We start from the raw sequence: 18938 nt of genomic DNA, 5'->3' as shown, positions 1-18938 counted from the left end.
CATGTTTTATTGTTAGCATGAACGTATTAGTCTTCTATAACACAATGTAACAAAAAAAAAAAAAATTTCTGTTTATCAAAGTTTTTTGATGTTTCTTAATTAATTTGAGTATGCTGAGTCTGAATATGACATTGGATTTTTTATTGCATCAATCGTTTGGTCGTAAAAAAAAAAAAAATCAATTAAACATATAATTAATATAAATCGTTTTGCATTAGATTCTACTTTAGTCAATATAAAACATTTACTAATTCAAAAGTGTTATGTTATGTTACAAAACTTCATGTTACATCATGTTTCTTACATATATTACATAATGTTACATTATATTGTATTGTAACAGTCTCTCACAATCTCAAAAAACACTAAAAGTGAACAGTAGAACGAGGTTTTCTTTTATGAAGTTTCTCGTCATCGCGTATCAAACACCAGATGTAGTCACCCATCATAGCTGCATCCCATCTGCCCTGGTATCTTTTCTCCATTGCAAGAATATCCTGATGGAAACGTTCCCCGTGCTCTTCACTCACATCACCCAAATTTGGTCTGAAAAATTCCAAGTGTGAATGCAGGTAATGCAGCTTTATTGACATTCTGCATTTCATATCTGCGTACCGTACAATTAAGTTTTCCAGTATCTCTTTGTAGTTATCACTCTTATTGTTGCCTAAAAAGCTATGAACAACATGTCTAAATGCAGTCCATGCTTCTTTTTCAACAGCAGACATTTTGTCCTCAAGCTCCTTACATGCCAACATAACTTTAATCTGTGGACCAACGAATATACCTGCTGAAATTTTTGCATCTGACACCTTTGGAAACATCTGCCGAATATGCTGGAATGCTGCACTATCTGGGTTTAATGCTTTGACAAATTGTTTGATAAGACCAAGTTTAATGTGAAGGGGTGGTAGTAAGATCTTTTCAACAGGTATCAGAGATTGATTAATAACATTGTGCAAACCAGGCTGTAAATGTTCTCTCACTGGCCACTCACGTCTTGTGAAGTGCTGGTTTGCAGCCCTGCTATCCCATAAACAAAGAAAACACGAGTACTTTGTGTATCCTCCTTGCAGACCGAGAAGAAATGCTAGCATCTTAAAGTCTCCACATACATCCCACTTGTAACTGTCGTAGTTGATTTTCTCAAGCAACAACTTCACGTTCTTATAGTCTTCCTTTAGATGAACGGAATGAGCTACTGGAATCGAAGGAAATCGGTTTCCGTTATGGAGCAAAACTGCCTTTAGACTTCTTGTTGAGCTGTCAATGAATAATCTCCACTCTTCAGGATTGTGAACAATGCCAATGTCATTGAAAAGACCACGAACGTCATGACAATAGCACAGTGATTCTGATACTACATAAAAGTATGCGAATGTTTCATGTCTTTTTCGGTATTTCGAGGTTCTGCAGCTTGGATCTAATAAATTCCATTCTTTCAAACGTGATGTCAGAAGTTCTGCATTTGATTTAGTGAGACCTAAATCTCGTACTAAGTCATCAAGTTCTTGTTGGATAGGGAAATGAGGTGAATCATTCGGTTCCCTGAAATCACAGTCATCATTGAGTTCATCCGGTGAGTCTACTTCAGAATGATATGCAGCTGCTTCTTCGGATTGAGGTGGAGTAGGAACAGGCAATTCATCACTGTGTGGAACTGGTCCAATAGAAGATGGTGTACTTGGATAAACTAGAGTCAGCCTATCTTTCGGTTTTTTATACTTTGAAATGTCAACAATGCAGAAAAAGCAGTCATCATGATGGTTCGTCGGTTCTCTCCATATTCTCGGAATCGCAAAGGGCATTGACTTTCGGATTCCACGCAGCCATCCTTCCAGAGTTGATCTGCAGCTACCACAACTGTAGTGTGGTGCCCACGATTTGTCCTGATCTCCCATAGCCATGCCAAAATAAGCATGATATGCAGTAAAGAATTTTGTACCACTGACAATCTTATGTTTAGCTTGTGTTGGACTAATATAGTAACCACAAACATAACAGAATGAGTCAGGACAAAGCTTGCAGGATCTACTAGACATATTCACCACTTCATGTAACAGTTGTAATTAGTTAAACTGAAAATAAACACACGAATATAGTTAAAATCAGCATATATATATAATGTTTTAATTGCATTACACATATACGAAAACTCCGAAATATACTTTATGCTTTTTCTCAGGAAATCTTGATGATAGAGAAAAACCAATGGTACCACTGAAATCAGCATACAAAAATTATGTAAGAAACATTAAAAAATTAACATAAACAAAAATGTTGTTACATGGTGTAATTAAAGTGATTTAAATACGTTTTTATTTTACTTTTTTTAAGTGATTTAAATACGTTTTTTTTTTACTTTTACTTTTTTAAGTATCATGTCAAAATAACTAAAAGTTATTTTGACATGATACTTATATTATTTTAGTTATATCAAAATAACTAAAAGTTGTAATAGAAAATTGTAATAATGTGTAATATTGTAATAGAATAGAAAATATGCTACTTGCTCCTCACATCATAACTTGTTCATTATAACTGCAACTTAAACTTTAAATTATAACTCAAGCTGTAAATTGTAACAGCAACTTTATGCTATTTTAAATTTCGCCAAACAAGAAAATTATAAAATAATGACAGATATTATGTTAAAAAAATATCAATTAAGAACTAATGTAGAAAAGATACAATTTTATACTAACGCACCACCTCCCCCCTTACCATAAAGCAGCACCAAAAATGTAAGAGTAAAAAAAATTTTTTTTCCAACTAGATTTTCTTGCATTAATTTGAACCCTGTTAAAACAATTTTATCAAATATTTGTCTATTTTAACTGTTAAACAAATTTTTAGCTATTTTGTATGAAAGCTGTTTGAAGTAATAATTTAAAAGTTTTGAGCCAAAAGAGGGTGAACTTATTACTGAAAATGCCACTTAACTTACATTACATTGAAAACAAGGGGAAAAAACTTACACTACCAAGTGATTGTTATTGTGGATTTTTTATATCTATTATTAAAAATTAGATTTTTAAGAGTTACATAACAGAAAACTGCAAAATTATTTCATTCATTTATTTAACTCATTCATCAAAAGTAATTCTAAATAATAAATATTTAAAAATAAAAATAAATAATAAGGTAATAATAAAGTAAGTAATAAATAAAGTAACAAAGAAAATTTAAAAAAACTAGTGGCACACTGAGTGATTTTTCATATCGTTTATGAAAGTTATCAAATTGACAACAGTTTTTTTTCCGCAAGACCAAGAGCAATTTTAAAAAATTACTTTAAAATGACAACTTAATATTATTTCAGTCATTTAAATAAGAAAACCTTTTAGTTTGTCAAATATTTTACTTACACTTCTTATGTTTATGCGTATTGCCTTATTTTCATTAGGTTGAATTTTTAAAATGCTGCAAAGTCTTTAAATTTAAATCTTTTGAAATACTTTTGAAGTAAAAATTGCTATCACAGTTTAGGAGAGATAGGGTGGGTGGGGGTGCAGGTATATGTGATTCTTTGTGACAGCAGGAAAGGGGTTAAAAATTAATAAATATAGGGTGATGAATTTATGGACAACACATTGTAATTGCATTACAAACGATTTGTTTACTAAAATAAAAATATTAACCAAATAAGAATTAAAACATAAGTGTTCTTATATAAGCAAAAAAAACTTTATGAAAAAGCGCCAGAACTTTAGTAAATGGATGTAGTTTTAACTTATGTTACACAAATTAAAAATTAAAATGTTTGTTAACTAAGCATCGTTATTAAAAAATTTTAATGTAAAAGTGTAACATTATTCTTTCGCATATATTATTAAAGAAGTTTTTAACTAAATTTTAGATAAAACAAAACTCTATTATGATTTTGTTAACATACGTTACATGAAAAATGCAAAAGTTTATTCATTATTTTCTTGAAATATATATATTTTCTAAAGTATAAAATTTGACCAACAACAAATTGAACATGTTAGCTCCATTTTAATTAATTCACATTAAATTAATTCGAATGAGCAAATAAATTCATGATTAAAATAACATTTTACTTTACTTTTTTATGATGCGACAATAAGAAAAATTTTTGGAAGCATAAAAATGACTTAAATAAATTAATTTTAGTACTAAAGCTATATTTTAAATAAAATTTTATGTGTCTACATCAATATTTATTTGCTAAATGTTAACAAAAAAAAAAAAATTTAACTACTTTTTTTTTTTCTGCTGTGGAATTGTCCATTTATATATTTATATTAAAAACCATTACTAAATAACCATTACCTCCATTAATGGATACTTGAGCAGGTGTTGCAATGTTAGAGTTAATATCTTGAAGTCTACACTGTATCTATATCAAAATATTATTACTGTTATTATTACTTGTTATTACTGTTATCATTACTTTTTATTATTGTTAATAATATTTGCTATTATTTTTATTATTACTTCTTATTACTGTTATTATTACTTTTTTATTACTGCTATTATTTTTCATTACTGTTATTATTAGTTGTTATTACTGTTATTATTAGTTGTTATTACTGTTATTATTAGTTGTTATTACTGTTATTATTAGTTGTCATTACTGTTATTATTAGTTGTTATTACTGTTATTTTTATTACTATTATTACTATTATTATTTAAATTATTAGGTCGATTTAATTAAAAATGCAACAGTTACACTAAAAAGGATTTGTTCTAAAATAAAAGAAAAATGACTGAAAATAAAAAGAAAAACCTCTTCTAATTTCTGCACAACTTCCAAATGACCAAATTCAAGACAAAACTCTTTTGCTATTCTAAAAGAATAAACTACGGTAATGTGTACAAAAAAATACTTTGTAAAAAAACCTTAAATCAATCACACTCTGCATCACATCTTCTAAAAAAGTTACATAAATATTACCGATCACTACTTCAATGTAAAAGATGAATAAGTATTTGTTTGCTTGTGTTTTATTTATTTTAATTTATTATTTTATCTATTCGTTGTACGTATATTTCTTATGTTCACCTCTAATTTACTTTTTTATGTACTTTTTATTTAAAACGCTTGAATAACTTTGCCGATATTTTTTTCCAAAGTTTTTTTTAACATACTTTTCACTGCATACATAGCAATTCAAAATGAGACCTGTAGCAGTGGTTGTGCCGCCTGATAAAAAGTTCCATTATAGTATCACCATTAGAACTTATGAAAAGAAAAGCAATTTATTTTCAATTTCAAAAAAAGAAGAAGTAATCTATTTTCAACTTCAAAAACAAGAAGAAGCTATCTATTTACAACTTCCAAAACAAAACAATGCAATCTATTTTCAACTTCAAAAACTTATTTTAAAAAAAACTCTTTTTGAATTTAAAAAAAACAACAAATTATGTTATTTGTAAAACTTGCAAATATTTGCAATTTTTTTGTCTCAATAATTCTTTTGGAATTCGCTCCCTTGTTCTTGTTTTACTGATTCATATAATTTTCAATCTTTAAAGTTGTCTGTTAATCATGCTTTATAAACTTTATCTTTACTATTACCGAAACTTCCAACTAGTGGTTGCTTGCAGCCTTGTTGGAAGTGAAGATGTTAAAATTTTTTTTTTAAATTCAGAAATTTTGTTTTATTATTATTTGATTATGATTATGTTTTTTTGCTAGAACACTTAATTATAATTAATTTATTAAATAAAATGTCCATCATTTGCCGTTCAATGAAACAATTCTGACTAACAAATTTTATACATTTCTGACAAATTTTTTGGTTTTGGGAAAAACATTTTCCAACAACCAGGATTTGGAATGCAGATATAAAACGGTTAAAATAGAATTTTAAAATATGTAATTTAAAATTTCCTTTTTGAAGCATTTTGCACAATCTATATTACCCAAATTTAACAAATAGAGTAAGTCAAAGAAATACAGGTACCATATTTTTCTTTTTAAATTTAATTTTATAACATATTATTTTTATTTGTTTATCATTTTTATTTATAACATCATATTTTTTTAACTTACTTTTTATTTTTATTTATAACATAATTTTTATAATTTATTTTTCATTTTTATTTATAATATATTTTTTTACTTTATTAGATAAGTAATTATGAGAAAAATAAACCATTAAAAATTTTTTTTGTCTTATTTCTTTTTACAACGAGTTTCATACAACCAAATTTTAATAGGAAATGGAAAATCTGAACTAAATTTCAAATGTTCAAACAACTACAAGTTATTTTTTGAAAGTGAAAATAACTTTTAAATTTGTCAATAAAAATTTTATCAGCTGCTGCCCAATTTTATCATTCTGAGACAATTGGCAAAACACCAGTTTGACTTTATAACAACATTTTATTAATTTTTAGCAGAGCATAAAAAAAATAGTATGAGATATAATGATATTAAAATAGAAATTTGAAAAAAACAAAAACGATAAAATAAGCTGAAAAAGGTTCAATCAATATAATAAAAGAAAAAAAATTGAAAAAAAATATAAAGCATACTGTTGGTGACTTTAATGCTTATCACACTGAATGGCTTGGCTCTAGTGTCAGTGACTCTGCAGGCATTAAGGCCCATAACTTTTCCCTTTCTCAATCATTAACACTAATAGTCAACTTTCTAACTTGCTTTGCAGACAATTCAAATCATTTACCTTCTCTACTTGATTTATGTCTTGTTCCTGATCTTAGTCAGTGCCCAGTTTCTCCACATTCACCCTTAGGTGCTACTGATTATGGTTTGATCTCTCTAAAACTATTATCTCATTTTTCTTCATCATCAGAATCCCCATATCATCTTCCTCTTACAACTACCCTAAAGCTAACTGGAACTCTTTTTGTGATTTTTTTTGTGGAGGCCCTTGGGTAGAAATCTTTTGTCTTTCTAGAGACAAAAGATTTCTACCCAAGGATGTAGAGATGTGCTTCTTATGTAACTTTTCGGATTCAGGCTGGAATGGATTCTTTTATTCTCTTTCGACAATTCCAAATCAAGCCTCACTCTTCTCCATGGTTTTCTTCTCATTGTGCTGCTGCAATTTCCAATCATAACTATCATCAAAACAATTCTTTAAAAAACAGACGTCTGTTTACTATTACTAAACAGCAAGCTTTGTTTAAGGCTAAACATAATTTGCACCCCCATCCATAAAGAGGAAGGGGTATTTTTCAATGTTTATTAAAATGGCCTACAAGTTACTTAAAACTGTAAAATTGTAAATAAAAAGATGATTGAATATTTACAATATTTTTCAATTTTTGACTCTATAAACTGATATATTAAAAAATTGTGCTATACTTTAAAATGGTATTTTTCAGAGTTGTTAACAAGGCCAAGGCCACATGTTACAAGGCCAAATTCATTTTCAAGACCAAAGACTTAAATTTTTGCCTTACGTTAATAAAGTGAAAATAAAGAATGATTAATTACGTATTTAATTATGTAAAATAAATAATGAAAACTTTTAATTCTTTATGTATTTTGCCTTAAGGCAAGGCCAAAGCCAACAACTAACAACTCTGGTACTTTTCAACCAAAACTGTTTGTTACTTTTATGTATATTACTTTTGTGGAACAATAAATAATGTAACAACAGAATACTATAGGTGATTAGTGTGTGTGTGTTTTATAAGTATAATACCAAGCGAATTAATTTATAACTGTTTTACTGAACACATTCAGATCAAATGTGTTTTCTAATGTCATTTTTAGATAAATTTTTATAATCTAACACAGTTGGTGGATTTATAACATGTAGCTTTTATAAAAATGTTTTAAATGCAATCTTTATTCATAAAAATCTTATCTTTTTAAAAAATTTTATATGCAACCTTTACACATAAAAAATCTTTTTTTCTTTAACACAAAATAAAACTTGTTAATCTGAAAGAGATTTTAATCTTTATATTTAGTGAATATTTTACATCGTTGTTGAGAGAAGTAAAAGCTAGAAATATGTTATACACGAGCTCAAAAGCTAACTTGAAAAACATTGACTTTTTGTTGTTTCACAAAAGTAATGTAAGGAAAAGTATCATATAACAAGTTGAGCATTTCATTGCTTTTTAAAAAAAATGCACGATTTTTAGATTGATAAACTTGATTATAAAAATTTGACAGAAAGATATTTTTTGCTTGTGGGTCTTTATTATTTTATATTTTTGGTTGAAATGTTTAAAGAATACTCAAATACTATTAAGATAAAACATAATTTTGAAACAAAAAAATAAATTTTATAAAACTATATAAGTTTATTGCAATAAAAAATGTTGCCAATTTCTGGAAATTTTGAGCAAAATTTCATGGAAAATTTCAACCCTACACTAATCACATTTTATCTAATGTACCCGACAAACAGGTTGATCCATTGCTTGCCATTCATATCACTTTGTATCCAAAGTGACTTCCTGCATAGACTCTTCTACAGTTTGTGGTCCTGACAACATACCTGTTATAGTTTTGCATAAGTGTTCTTCGGAGCTGTTGTCTATACTTTTAAAACTATTTAACAAGTGCTTATCAGAGTCTTGTTTTCCAGCCGCCTGGGAAGCAGCATCTGTTATCCTTATTTTCAAAAATAGGAAAACGATCTGACTGTCTAACTACCATCCCATTAGTCTTCTTACTATCATAAGCAAGGTTTTTGAGTCTCTAATTAACAAACACTTAATCTCTTATCTTGAATCTAATAACTTACTTTCTGAATCATGGATTTTAATTTTCTAGTTCTAACCCTGATTTGTTAAAATTTGATAAAATTTGGCATGCTGGTTTTCTCCATAAGCTTCTTATGGTGTATCAGGTAACATCATTAAGACTATTGAATCCTTCCTCACTAATCATAGTATAAAAGTTTTCCTAGATGGACAGCACTTTTCTTTATTTCCTTTGGCTCAATACTTTTTTTAATTTACATTACCGATCTCCCAGAAATCAAAGGTGGCACTGTTTACTGATGATACTAACATTTATTTTTGTCAGCCAACACTCGATTGCTTAGGGAGGCATTTGAGCTTGAAAAAGATCTCACTTTTGCTAAAAGATGGGGCTCTCAATTGCTGGTGAACTTTTACTCAGATAAAACTCAATTTTTTCAGTTTATATTATCGCAATAATCTTCTTATATTTATGAACGGTAATATACTCGATGAGTCATCTTTCCTTTGTCTTCTAGGATTAACTCTTCCAACCTTTATTGGAAACCATATATAAAATCCATTACAAAATTTACATCTGCATAGTTTGCATCTCTTAATTGTTCTTGCCACTTTCATGCTCAAGATTCTATTCTTTATCTCTGTAAATCTCCTTATCTGTCTTTGCATGGAATACTGTTGCCATATTTGGCGTGGATTTTAAAATAGTGCCCTTTCTCTTTTAGACAAAGTACAAAAATGTAATATAAACATAGTTAGACCTGCTCTTGCAGTCAAACTTCAACCATTGTCAAATCATTACAATGTTGCTATTCTTTCTCTTTTCTATAAATATAATAATAGACGCTGCTCTAAAGAGCTAGCATCTCTTGTGTTATCTATTAAAACTTATTTTTGTGTTACTCCTCATTTAATTAAGTCTCATCCTTTTACTGTAACTGTTCTTAAGCGCTCCACAAATCTTTTTCGTTTAGTTTTTTTCTTTAGAATTTGCTCCCTTTATCTTGTTTTATTGAATTATTTGCAATCTTTTAAGTCATCTGTTAATCATTATAATGCTTCATAAAATTCAACTTTTCTTTTTTAGTAACTTCCAACTCTAATAGTGGTTGCTTGCAGCCTTGTTGGATTGTTGCATCTTTTAAGTTAAGTGTAAATCCTTTCTGCTCATAACAAAAAATCTTTTATATAATGTTGTTATGTTATTGTATTGTTATATAATATTGTTATTTTATAAATTATGTATTATTTTAATTTGCTAAAGCAACCACAATCATATAATAATTATATTATCATATAATAACTGTAATTATATAAAACTGCATTTAATGTACACTTGGTTTTAATTTGATATTCAATGTACCCAGGGTTTTATTTCAACATTTAATGTATCCTGGGTTTTAGTCAACATTCAATGCACCTGGGATTTAATTCAATATTCAATGTACCTTGGGTTTTGTCTTTCAACATTCAATGTACCCTGGGTTTTATTTCAACATTCAATGCAACCTGGGTTTTATTTCAAAGTATTTTTTCTGTTCTTATTTTCTAAACATAAACTTTAAAATTACAAATTAAAAATGTTTTTTAAAATCAGAAATCATTAAATCATTTATGATTTCTAATTTTAAAAACAATACAAACTAAAAAAAAAAATAAGAAAGTTATCAATTTTTAAGTTGTATAAAAAATAGATTACCCAATAGATGATGTGAGCTCATCAGTACAACCCATTGCTTCAAATACTTGGTCATCTTTTGTTCTTCGTTCCCCTCCAAATAATGAAGATGTACCTAAAAAACTATAACTCATAAAAATATTTTTAGTAAATTACTTTGGAAAAATTTAAATTTTTAACATAATTACTATAACAAATTCATGCATCTGACTAGTTTAAACTTTTAACTCGATTGAAAATAATTTTCAACAGATATTTTTATAATATAACCATCTTTTTAAAATTGAAGAAAATATTACTTCCACTAAATAAATAATAATTACTTCTCAATACCTTTATCTCCAGTGCGTGTATATATTTTAAAAGACCTAAATATTATTTTTAAATGTAATAATGTGAAGACCATTATTACTACCAACACTTCATCTACATAATTAAAAAAAAAAGTTTCGTGTTCTTTAAAAAACGATAACAAAAAAGACAAATAAAATTTAAAAAAATAAAAAAGCAATTAAGCAAACATACTTGGTAGCACATCCTCTTTTTAAACAAAATGTTTGCAACTTCAAACCAAGTCTCAAATGACACAATATAGGTAAGTTCATATTTTATTTAGAAATTTGTTATTTTTGATAACTTGATTGCGATGATAAAAAATTTTTTTTGAAATGCATCAATAAAAATAGATATGTTTGAAGTAGAGGTGGAGGTGGAAACAAAAAAAAGTTTCAAAATAACTAAAAATAAATAAAACTAAAGAAATTTTTTTTAGATAAAACTCTTTTTTTTAACTTATCACATTCTATGAACTTTAAATTTAAACCAAAAGATTTTTAACTATAAATTTTCTATTTGAATCAAATTAAGAAAAAAAAAACCAAACAAAACTTGTTCCCGCATCAACATTAAAAAACTTATTTTTGAAATATTAGCATATTTATTGTATTTGTTGACGTAATGATGTTAGTCTTTAATGTCTGTTGCATGTATTAAGAACATTTTATTCCATATAGTTAGCCTAAAGTTTTTGAATTTTCACTTTAGCTTCTTAGCCATTAAAAATAAATCATTTTATGAAGCAATACATTAATAGTCTCATCAAGAAAATCAACAAGTATAAAAAAATAAATATATATTTTTTAATATCATTTTTAGTAACATAATCTTTTATATAAATAAATTGTCAAATTGAACTAGATAGATAAAAAGCAAACTAGATGTAAAAAAAAACAACGTAAAAAAAAAATAAACAAACAAAAACTAATGCATAAAAGTTTATTATTTACTTTCATGCCTACATTTTCAGAATGCTATATATTTTATATTATTTTTTCAGTCCGCATCTTCTGTCAAGACCAAATCTGGCAACAATGTATGGAAAATGGCAATTTTATCTTTTAGTTGTTGGCACAACTGAAGAGCAGTGTTGATCCAAACTATAAGGTCTTTTAACCATGGTACTGAGCAAATAACCTGAAAGTTTAACAGAGACTGTTAAAACACACATAGATAACAAACACTGTTATAACATACATACATAACAAACACCGAAATGATATACAAATGTAATACACACATATTCACGATTTAATATAATACAATGGAGTTATAAAACACAGAAATAAATAAACACACTAATAAATAAATACACAAATTAATTAATAAATACACTAATAAATAAATACACAAATAAATAAATACACTAATAAATAAAAACACTAATAAATAAATACACTAATAAATAAATACACAAATAAATAAATACACTAATAAATAAAAACACTAATAAATGAATACAATAATAAATAACTAAAACAAAATACAATAAAGCCAAAACATATAGTGAAGTTTTTTTTTCTTCACATTTTTAAACATTTAATATAAAATTTAAAATGAAAAATAGAAATAAAAACCTAAATTTGAAATTCTAAATCAAATTAAAATCATATATATAGAACATACCTCAGCTTTATTGATGACTTCATACCATTTATTGTGAGTTTCACTAGTTAAAAAAAAATTATAAAAACAATAAAATAACAAAACAAATTAACACAATATTTAAATAAAACAATATTACAAAAAGTAATAAAATTATACAACAGCATCAACTAGAACAAAAATATAAAATCAATCAACAAAATTAAAATTTATAACAATAAAAAAAGTCTTACAACTGATGACCAATGGTTGATTGATCTTGAATTAGAACTTTCTAAAAAACAACTTTTGTTTTTATTTTAAATTTATGATATTTAAATATTTAATAACAAAATCTTACATTTAATTATCTAGATAATTATTTTACAATAATTATCTAGAAAACCAATCGGTTTCACAGAAAACCAAAAGGTCTTGATGGCATATCGAAAAAACGATTTGGTTTTTTTGCAAGAGAAAATAAAACAGATTTCTGACAATTCAAATTTAAAAAACTATCAGTTTTTTAGAAAATTAATGCATGCTTTTGGTTTTCCAGAATTTCATTCCTTAAATTTTTTTGGTTGCTTAATTATAGCTGCCATATTAATTTTAATCTGGCACAAAATTTCATCGCTGTTATTTCTTCATTAGTTAAACTCTGTTAAAGAATTCTGTAATATATCTTTAATCTGACTTGTTTGTACTACTTAATCTGACTCGTTTGTAGTATTTAATCTCACTTGTTTGTACTACTTAATCTCACTTGTTTGTATTATTTAATCTCACTTGTTTGTATTATTTAATCTCACTTGTTTGTATTATTAGTTTGTCTGTATTAAACGGATGATGTCATGATAATGCCAATGCCATTAGGTTAATAGTATTAAACTAATGATATGCCAAATATCTTTTTAACCGTAAGTATTTGTTATTTTTATGTAAATTATATCTATATCAATCGTTTTCATTTGCATCTGGCAATATTATTGCTTAGCAATATATCATAATTAGTTATGATATATTGTAGGAACATGACATGAAAATATTAAATTTAATAAATACCACAAAGTTATAAATCTTTAAAAAGCCCTTCAATACAGTATCTTATAGGTGCATTCTTATGTGGCAAATTGTGTTCTTGTAAAAAATTTGTGTTTTATTGACATGCCTATTATCTGATTAAAATACCTTCATTAGTTATCATTTTTCCTGGCAAGAAGTATCACATGAACCATTAGAAGGATATTTAATGTCTGATGGACAACTTTTAGTTACTCTACATAGTTTAACAATAAAATAATATAATATTTGCATATATTTAACAATAAAATAATATAATAATTGCATTTATTTAAAAATATTATTCACATTTGTATATAATTCAGTCGTAGTGTAAAATTCAAAAACAAATTTTTTTAGATTTTACCTGATTCAAATTAGATGTTTCATTTATCTTATTTTATTAATATATTATATAATTTGGTTTATACAATATAATTGCTACAATATGACATATTGTACCAATTATTGTTCTATTTTATAGCAAAAATATAATAAAATGCCAGAAATATAATAATGTACCTTAATAGATACTTGGTATTAAATTGATACTTAGTTAATAGATACTTAGTATTAAATGTTAAACATTAATTCAGTAAGCTTAGATTTTTTTTTAAATTATATACAGGAAAAGATATTGATGGTTTAGTACCAAAATAGATGATTTCATGTTAAACAAACTAATTCCTCCAATTAAAGAATTATTTAAAGGAAAGAGTTAGTATCATAGAATGTTGAAGAATGTGTAAGATCTTCATCGCTAACTTGAAACTCACTTTTACGTTATCAGCTGTTTGTAAGTTCAACGAGACACCAACTATTTCTAAACCTTTGAAAGTTGTGTCTATTTTTTGACCTTTATAAGTTTGTTTATTTTCTTTCAAATGTAAAATAATTAAATTAATACAATATATTTAGACCAGGTAGTGTAAGCATATTTTTACACTATTAGGGCTGTATAACATAAAAAGTTAGCGCATAATTTAATACTTTATTAATTGTATTCAGTCAGATAAACTAACACTACCCCTCTTTTCCTCGCTGCTGTGGAAAGTAAAAAAATTGACTTGAGTCTTCCAAAAAGAATTAAACTTAAGGAGTATATCATAGATTTTCTATTTGATATCATGAAGCAAGTGTACGGGTTGTAAGCATTTTAGTTACTGTTTTAATTTATTTTTTTTAATTTTCTAAAGTAAACATATAACTTTCTTATTCATCATCAGTGTTGACAGAATTATGCTAATTTAAATTTTATAACAACTCTTCAATAATTTACATTTGATCTCTTCAATAATAATAAAAATTAAAATAAAATATGCTGTTATTGCTTTTCACCAAAATTTTAGATTTTCAAGTACAAGTAGATTTTCCATGATGCTTTAAAGATTTTCAAGTACAGGTAACTTTGCTATGAAATAGCAAATGATCTTTTCCAATGTGTCCTTCTATAAAGCCTTGTCACTCCAACCACTCTGTGTGTATTTAACTGTATAATTAAAACAAATAATATCAATGGTGTTAAAAATAATATCAATGGCGTAAGGAAATTATATAGCTAAATAAGTTTATTCTTTTGTCAGGAACTTCTTGTGCATTTGTTGAAGGCAAAATTTAAGCAACTTAGATAATCTCTTTTAAATGATGAGCAAATTGCACAATTTAAGAGAAAATATTAATTCTGATTGTAAGCGGAACTCTGACTTGCTGAATAAGTCTTCTAATCTATGCTCAACAAAATGTCATTGGTATCATTCTAGTGATAAGGTAAGCATGATTTCATAGCATATATAATACATGTTTATATGACAAAGTACATAGTGAAAAGTGAATATACTTTTATGGTAAGAAGTAGTTTGATAGCAAAAGTCCATAAAAAATTACTTCCCATATTTTAATTATTATATCATAGAACGTGGATGATATAACAAATGAGATTATGAAAAGTATGACAGATGAGTGTTATACTGTGTCACAGTAATGCCTTTTTGACTCACCAGATAGTCTTGTCAATTGAGTCATTAAAATATACATGCCAAAATGAAAGAACTTTGGATGTCTTTAGTAAATTCCTAGCACTTTAATCTCAGAAAAAGTTGTATATGGTTTATGTTTATGGTTTATGCGTTATATTTTATATTGCTCTGTTATTGTTGTCATAAAATTGCAGAGTTTAAAATTGCAATATTTTCCCCATTTCATGAACTTGAAAGTCATATCCTGATTAAACCCTTCTACTGCTTGTGGTAAAAACAACATTCCTGCCACAGTCTTACAAAATTGTACTCCAGAACTCTCTTCAATTCTCTCAAAACTATTTAATAAGTGCTTGTCTGAGCCTAGTTTTCCTGCTGTGACTTGCTAACTGCGGTGACCGAAATTTTATCGATCATTAGATGGAGGTAGAGAAGCTAGGGCTATTGCTCTTAACATATCTTAGGTTTCCAACAAAGTTTGGCATGGGAAAGTTTTTGAGATTATCAAATTGTTTCTTTCTAATGGCTTTATTAAGGTCATCCTCAAAGGCCAACACTCTTCTAAATTTCAAGTAACTTCTGGGATACCTCAAGGTTCTATCCTTGGTCCTTTTTTTGTTTCTTATCTACATTAATGATCTTCCTGACAACCTATTATCTAAAGTAGCTCTTTTTGCTGATGACTCAACTTTACATTCTTGTCTTGACAAAAATTCTTCTCTTTTCAATTGCTTAGAACAGGCAGCCGATCTTGAATCTGATCTCACTTCTGTACCAGATTGGGGCTCACAGTGGCCTATAAATTTTAACTCTAACAAAACCCAGTTACTTACTGCAAACAACTATCACAGTACTGTTGACATTCCTATATTAATAAATGGCAACCCTCTCACTGAGTCCCCTTCTTTACATCTTCTTGGATTATCGTTTACTACTGACCTCTCATGGAAACCATATATACAATTGCTTGCTAAATTAGCATCTGCTAAGGTTGCTCCTCTTTATTGTGCTTGCCATTTTCTCTCTTCTGATTTTATTCTCTACCTCTACATATCTTTTATTTATCCCTGTATGGAATGCTGTTTCATATTTGGGCTGGTTCTTTTAATGCATTTTCCCTTTCGGACAAGGTCTAAAAGCGGGAGACTTGTCAGGAGTGAAGCAGAATTTAAAAAAAAAAAATTTGTTTTATAACTTTTATAAAGAAATATACTTTACATAAACATAAACTACACATAAAATACATAAGAAAATAAAAATTTTAGCAAAACTTACATATGACTATGGAACTTTTTTTTTTTTGCATCAGACTATACTTGGTATAAAAAGATCAAATTTTATAGTTTGTCTTAATTGGATTTCAATTTATTGTTTGTTTTTACTGTCTTCAAATATTATTTTTTGTCTGAAAACTTATATACTCACGGTGCTCTAGGGTACCACAGCCCAATTTTGTCTAGAATAATTAGATAAGGATCAAAAATACATTTTTATTTATTGATGTTGTGGTGTCATACTTTGTTTTATTTTTAGCTTTTTGCAACAGCCAGAACTATTACAAATATGAATTCAAATGAAGGAGGAAATAAAGAAATTAATAGATAATTAGATTAAAAAGAAAAAAACGCTGTCAACTAGATGGAAATATTGTGCAATAGGGTTATGATTAATGATAGTAAAAGTTGTAGAAAATTAATGTCAGTTGTATGGTAAAATGTTGTGGAAATTGAATTTTATTCTATTTCTGCAACAATTGTTGTTCAACAAAATCACACAACTTTTATTGTACAACATTTCTACAACTTGAAAATCACACAACTTATTGTACAACATTTCTACAACTTGGAAATTACACAACTTTTATTGTACAACATTTCTACAATTTGGAAATCAAAATATGATTCTTATTTTGTAATTTTTAATTTCTTTTTCAATTTTTAGCAACAATAAAAAAACTTCATGCATTATTACTTCCAAGAACTTTTTGCGTTGAAGCACTTTTGTTCACCATGACACTAGTAAATTTTATTGATCAGATTTATTTAAATAAATGTACATCATAAAAATTTTTATAACTCAATTTAGTTTACAGTTAAGCGGACCGTTTCAGAAACGCTATTTTTATTTTTAGACAAAAAGTTTTTTTGAGTAGATGTCTATTATAATTATTTATAATAAATTTAATTTTTAGTTATTACTAAATTTCTCTTTATCAGGATCCAATCTATCCAACCCAATCCATGAAATTTGAAAGAGATCCGATAAATCCATTATGAATAAGTCTTGTAGTTGACCAAGTGACACTAAGCAATTCAATTTCTGATATAACTTGTGACTTAAGTCTAGTCATCTGTTTATATTACATTTTTGAAATAACCAAAATTATTTAAATTATAAAACGATGTCTTTTCTAGAACATTACATTTTTTAATGAAATAGTAAACTTCCTGGTGACATTGAAAACATTGCTAGTTTTTTGAACTTGTGATATTAAATTATAAAACTTAACTCTTTACAAATGTTATTAATATGTTTTAAAACTTTTTTTTGAATTTTGAGTTGTTTTTTTTTGAACTCATTACCATTTTAGTTTCGTTTTTATAAAGAAATTTTTTCTTTTTTATTTGATTCGTTAGTATATTTTGTTGAGATCCATAGTAAATAAATCCTATCCTATTAATCTATCCTTTATATATAATATATATATATATATAATATATATATGTATATGTACATATATATATATATATATATATATATATATATATATATATATATATATATATATATATATATATATATATATATATATATGTAATATGATATTTTTATTATTAAATACTTAAAATTATAATAATATCATATTATGTATTTAATAACAAATTATTAAAAACTTAATATTATATTATTATTTTTAAAGGTTTAAAAAAAGAAATGTCGAAACAACTTTTATTTTATTTTTAGTTTCCTTTTATTTCTTCAAGTTTTTTTATAACCACATAAGTTTTTTTAAATAAATTTAACTAAATTGAGAAAAATTCACTATTTTGTATTAATGGATAGCAGTTTACAGTCATAAGGTTATTGCAAATTAGTTATCATTAATTTGCGCGCACTTTGCTAATGCATGAAAAATTGTTTTGAATTAATAAAAAATTGATAAAATTCAATAAGCATCTTTGATATATCTAATAACTTATTAACTAGAACATTAGATATTTGAAAATTTTAAAAAAAATTATTTGAATAAAAAAAATTAAAAATGGAAAATAAAACTGGCTTATTTGACATAAACCTCTTGAATTAGACATTCGTCAATAAATAAAGATATGAGCGCCAACATTTATTTAAAAAAGTCAATTTGTCGTGCCCTGATATATACAACGGTGGCCAAAAATTAAAGACCACTCATTTTTTTTTCAAAATTTATTTTTAACCTTAGTATAATTTTATTTTGGAAAAGGGTATCAAAAAAAGAAAAACATTTTTAGAAAGAATTTTTATTGTATTTTATATTTATTATATAAGAATTTATAATTTTTTTACAAAATAATGTTGAAAAATTAAAAAACTGACTAGTAAAAAATATAAATGGGAAAAAAAAATCGACAAAATTTTAAAACCAGTTTCAAAAATATTT

At 26.4% G+C, this 18938-nt stretch overlaps 2 protein-coding genes across 3 annotated transcripts in view; both read right to left on the bottom strand.

Annotated features, from left to right (window-relative positions):
• The window catches only part of LOC100215812 (corrinoid adenosyltransferase MMAB), a 47964-nt gene extending 36947 nt beyond the window's left edge, over window positions 1-11017 (bottom strand). The window contains exons 1-5 of the mRNA XM_065807576.1: window positions 10866-11017; window positions 10674-10708; window positions 10362-10455; window positions 4755-4815; window positions 4297-4363 (exon numbers count right to left, since the gene is read on the bottom strand). Coding sequence (XP_065663648.1) covers window positions 4297-4363; window positions 4755-4815; window positions 10362-10455; window positions 10674-10708; window positions 10866-10945 — 337 coding nt within the window. The 5' untranslated portion in view covers window positions 10946-11017. The remainder of the gene's footprint in view (window positions 1-4296; window positions 4364-4754; window positions 4816-10361; window positions 10456-10673; window positions 10709-10865) is intronic.
• Window positions 11018-11601: 584 nt separating this feature from the next.
• Window positions 11602-18938, bottom strand: part of LOC100203918 (protein rogdi homolog) — a 28027-nt gene continuing 20690 nt past the window's right edge. For both annotated transcript variants that reach the window (XM_065807574.1, XM_065807575.1), the window contains 3 exons: window positions 12515-12555; window positions 12303-12345; window positions 11602-11813 (listed from right to left, as the gene is read on the bottom strand). In XM_065807574.1, coding sequence (XP_065663646.1) covers window positions 11673-11813; window positions 12303-12345; window positions 12515-12555 — 225 coding nt within the window. In that variant the 3' untranslated portion in view covers window positions 11602-11672. The remainder of the gene's footprint in view (window positions 11814-12302; window positions 12346-12514; window positions 12556-18938) is intronic.

This window comes from Hydra vulgaris, chromosome 10 (genome assembly GCF_038396675.1).
Source record: "Hydra vulgaris chromosome 10, alternate assembly HydraT2T_AEP".
NCBI lineage: Eukaryota > Metazoa > Cnidaria > Hydrozoa > Anthoathecata > Hydridae > Hydra > Hydra vulgaris.
This window is presented reverse-complemented; position numbering and strand designations above follow the sequence as displayed.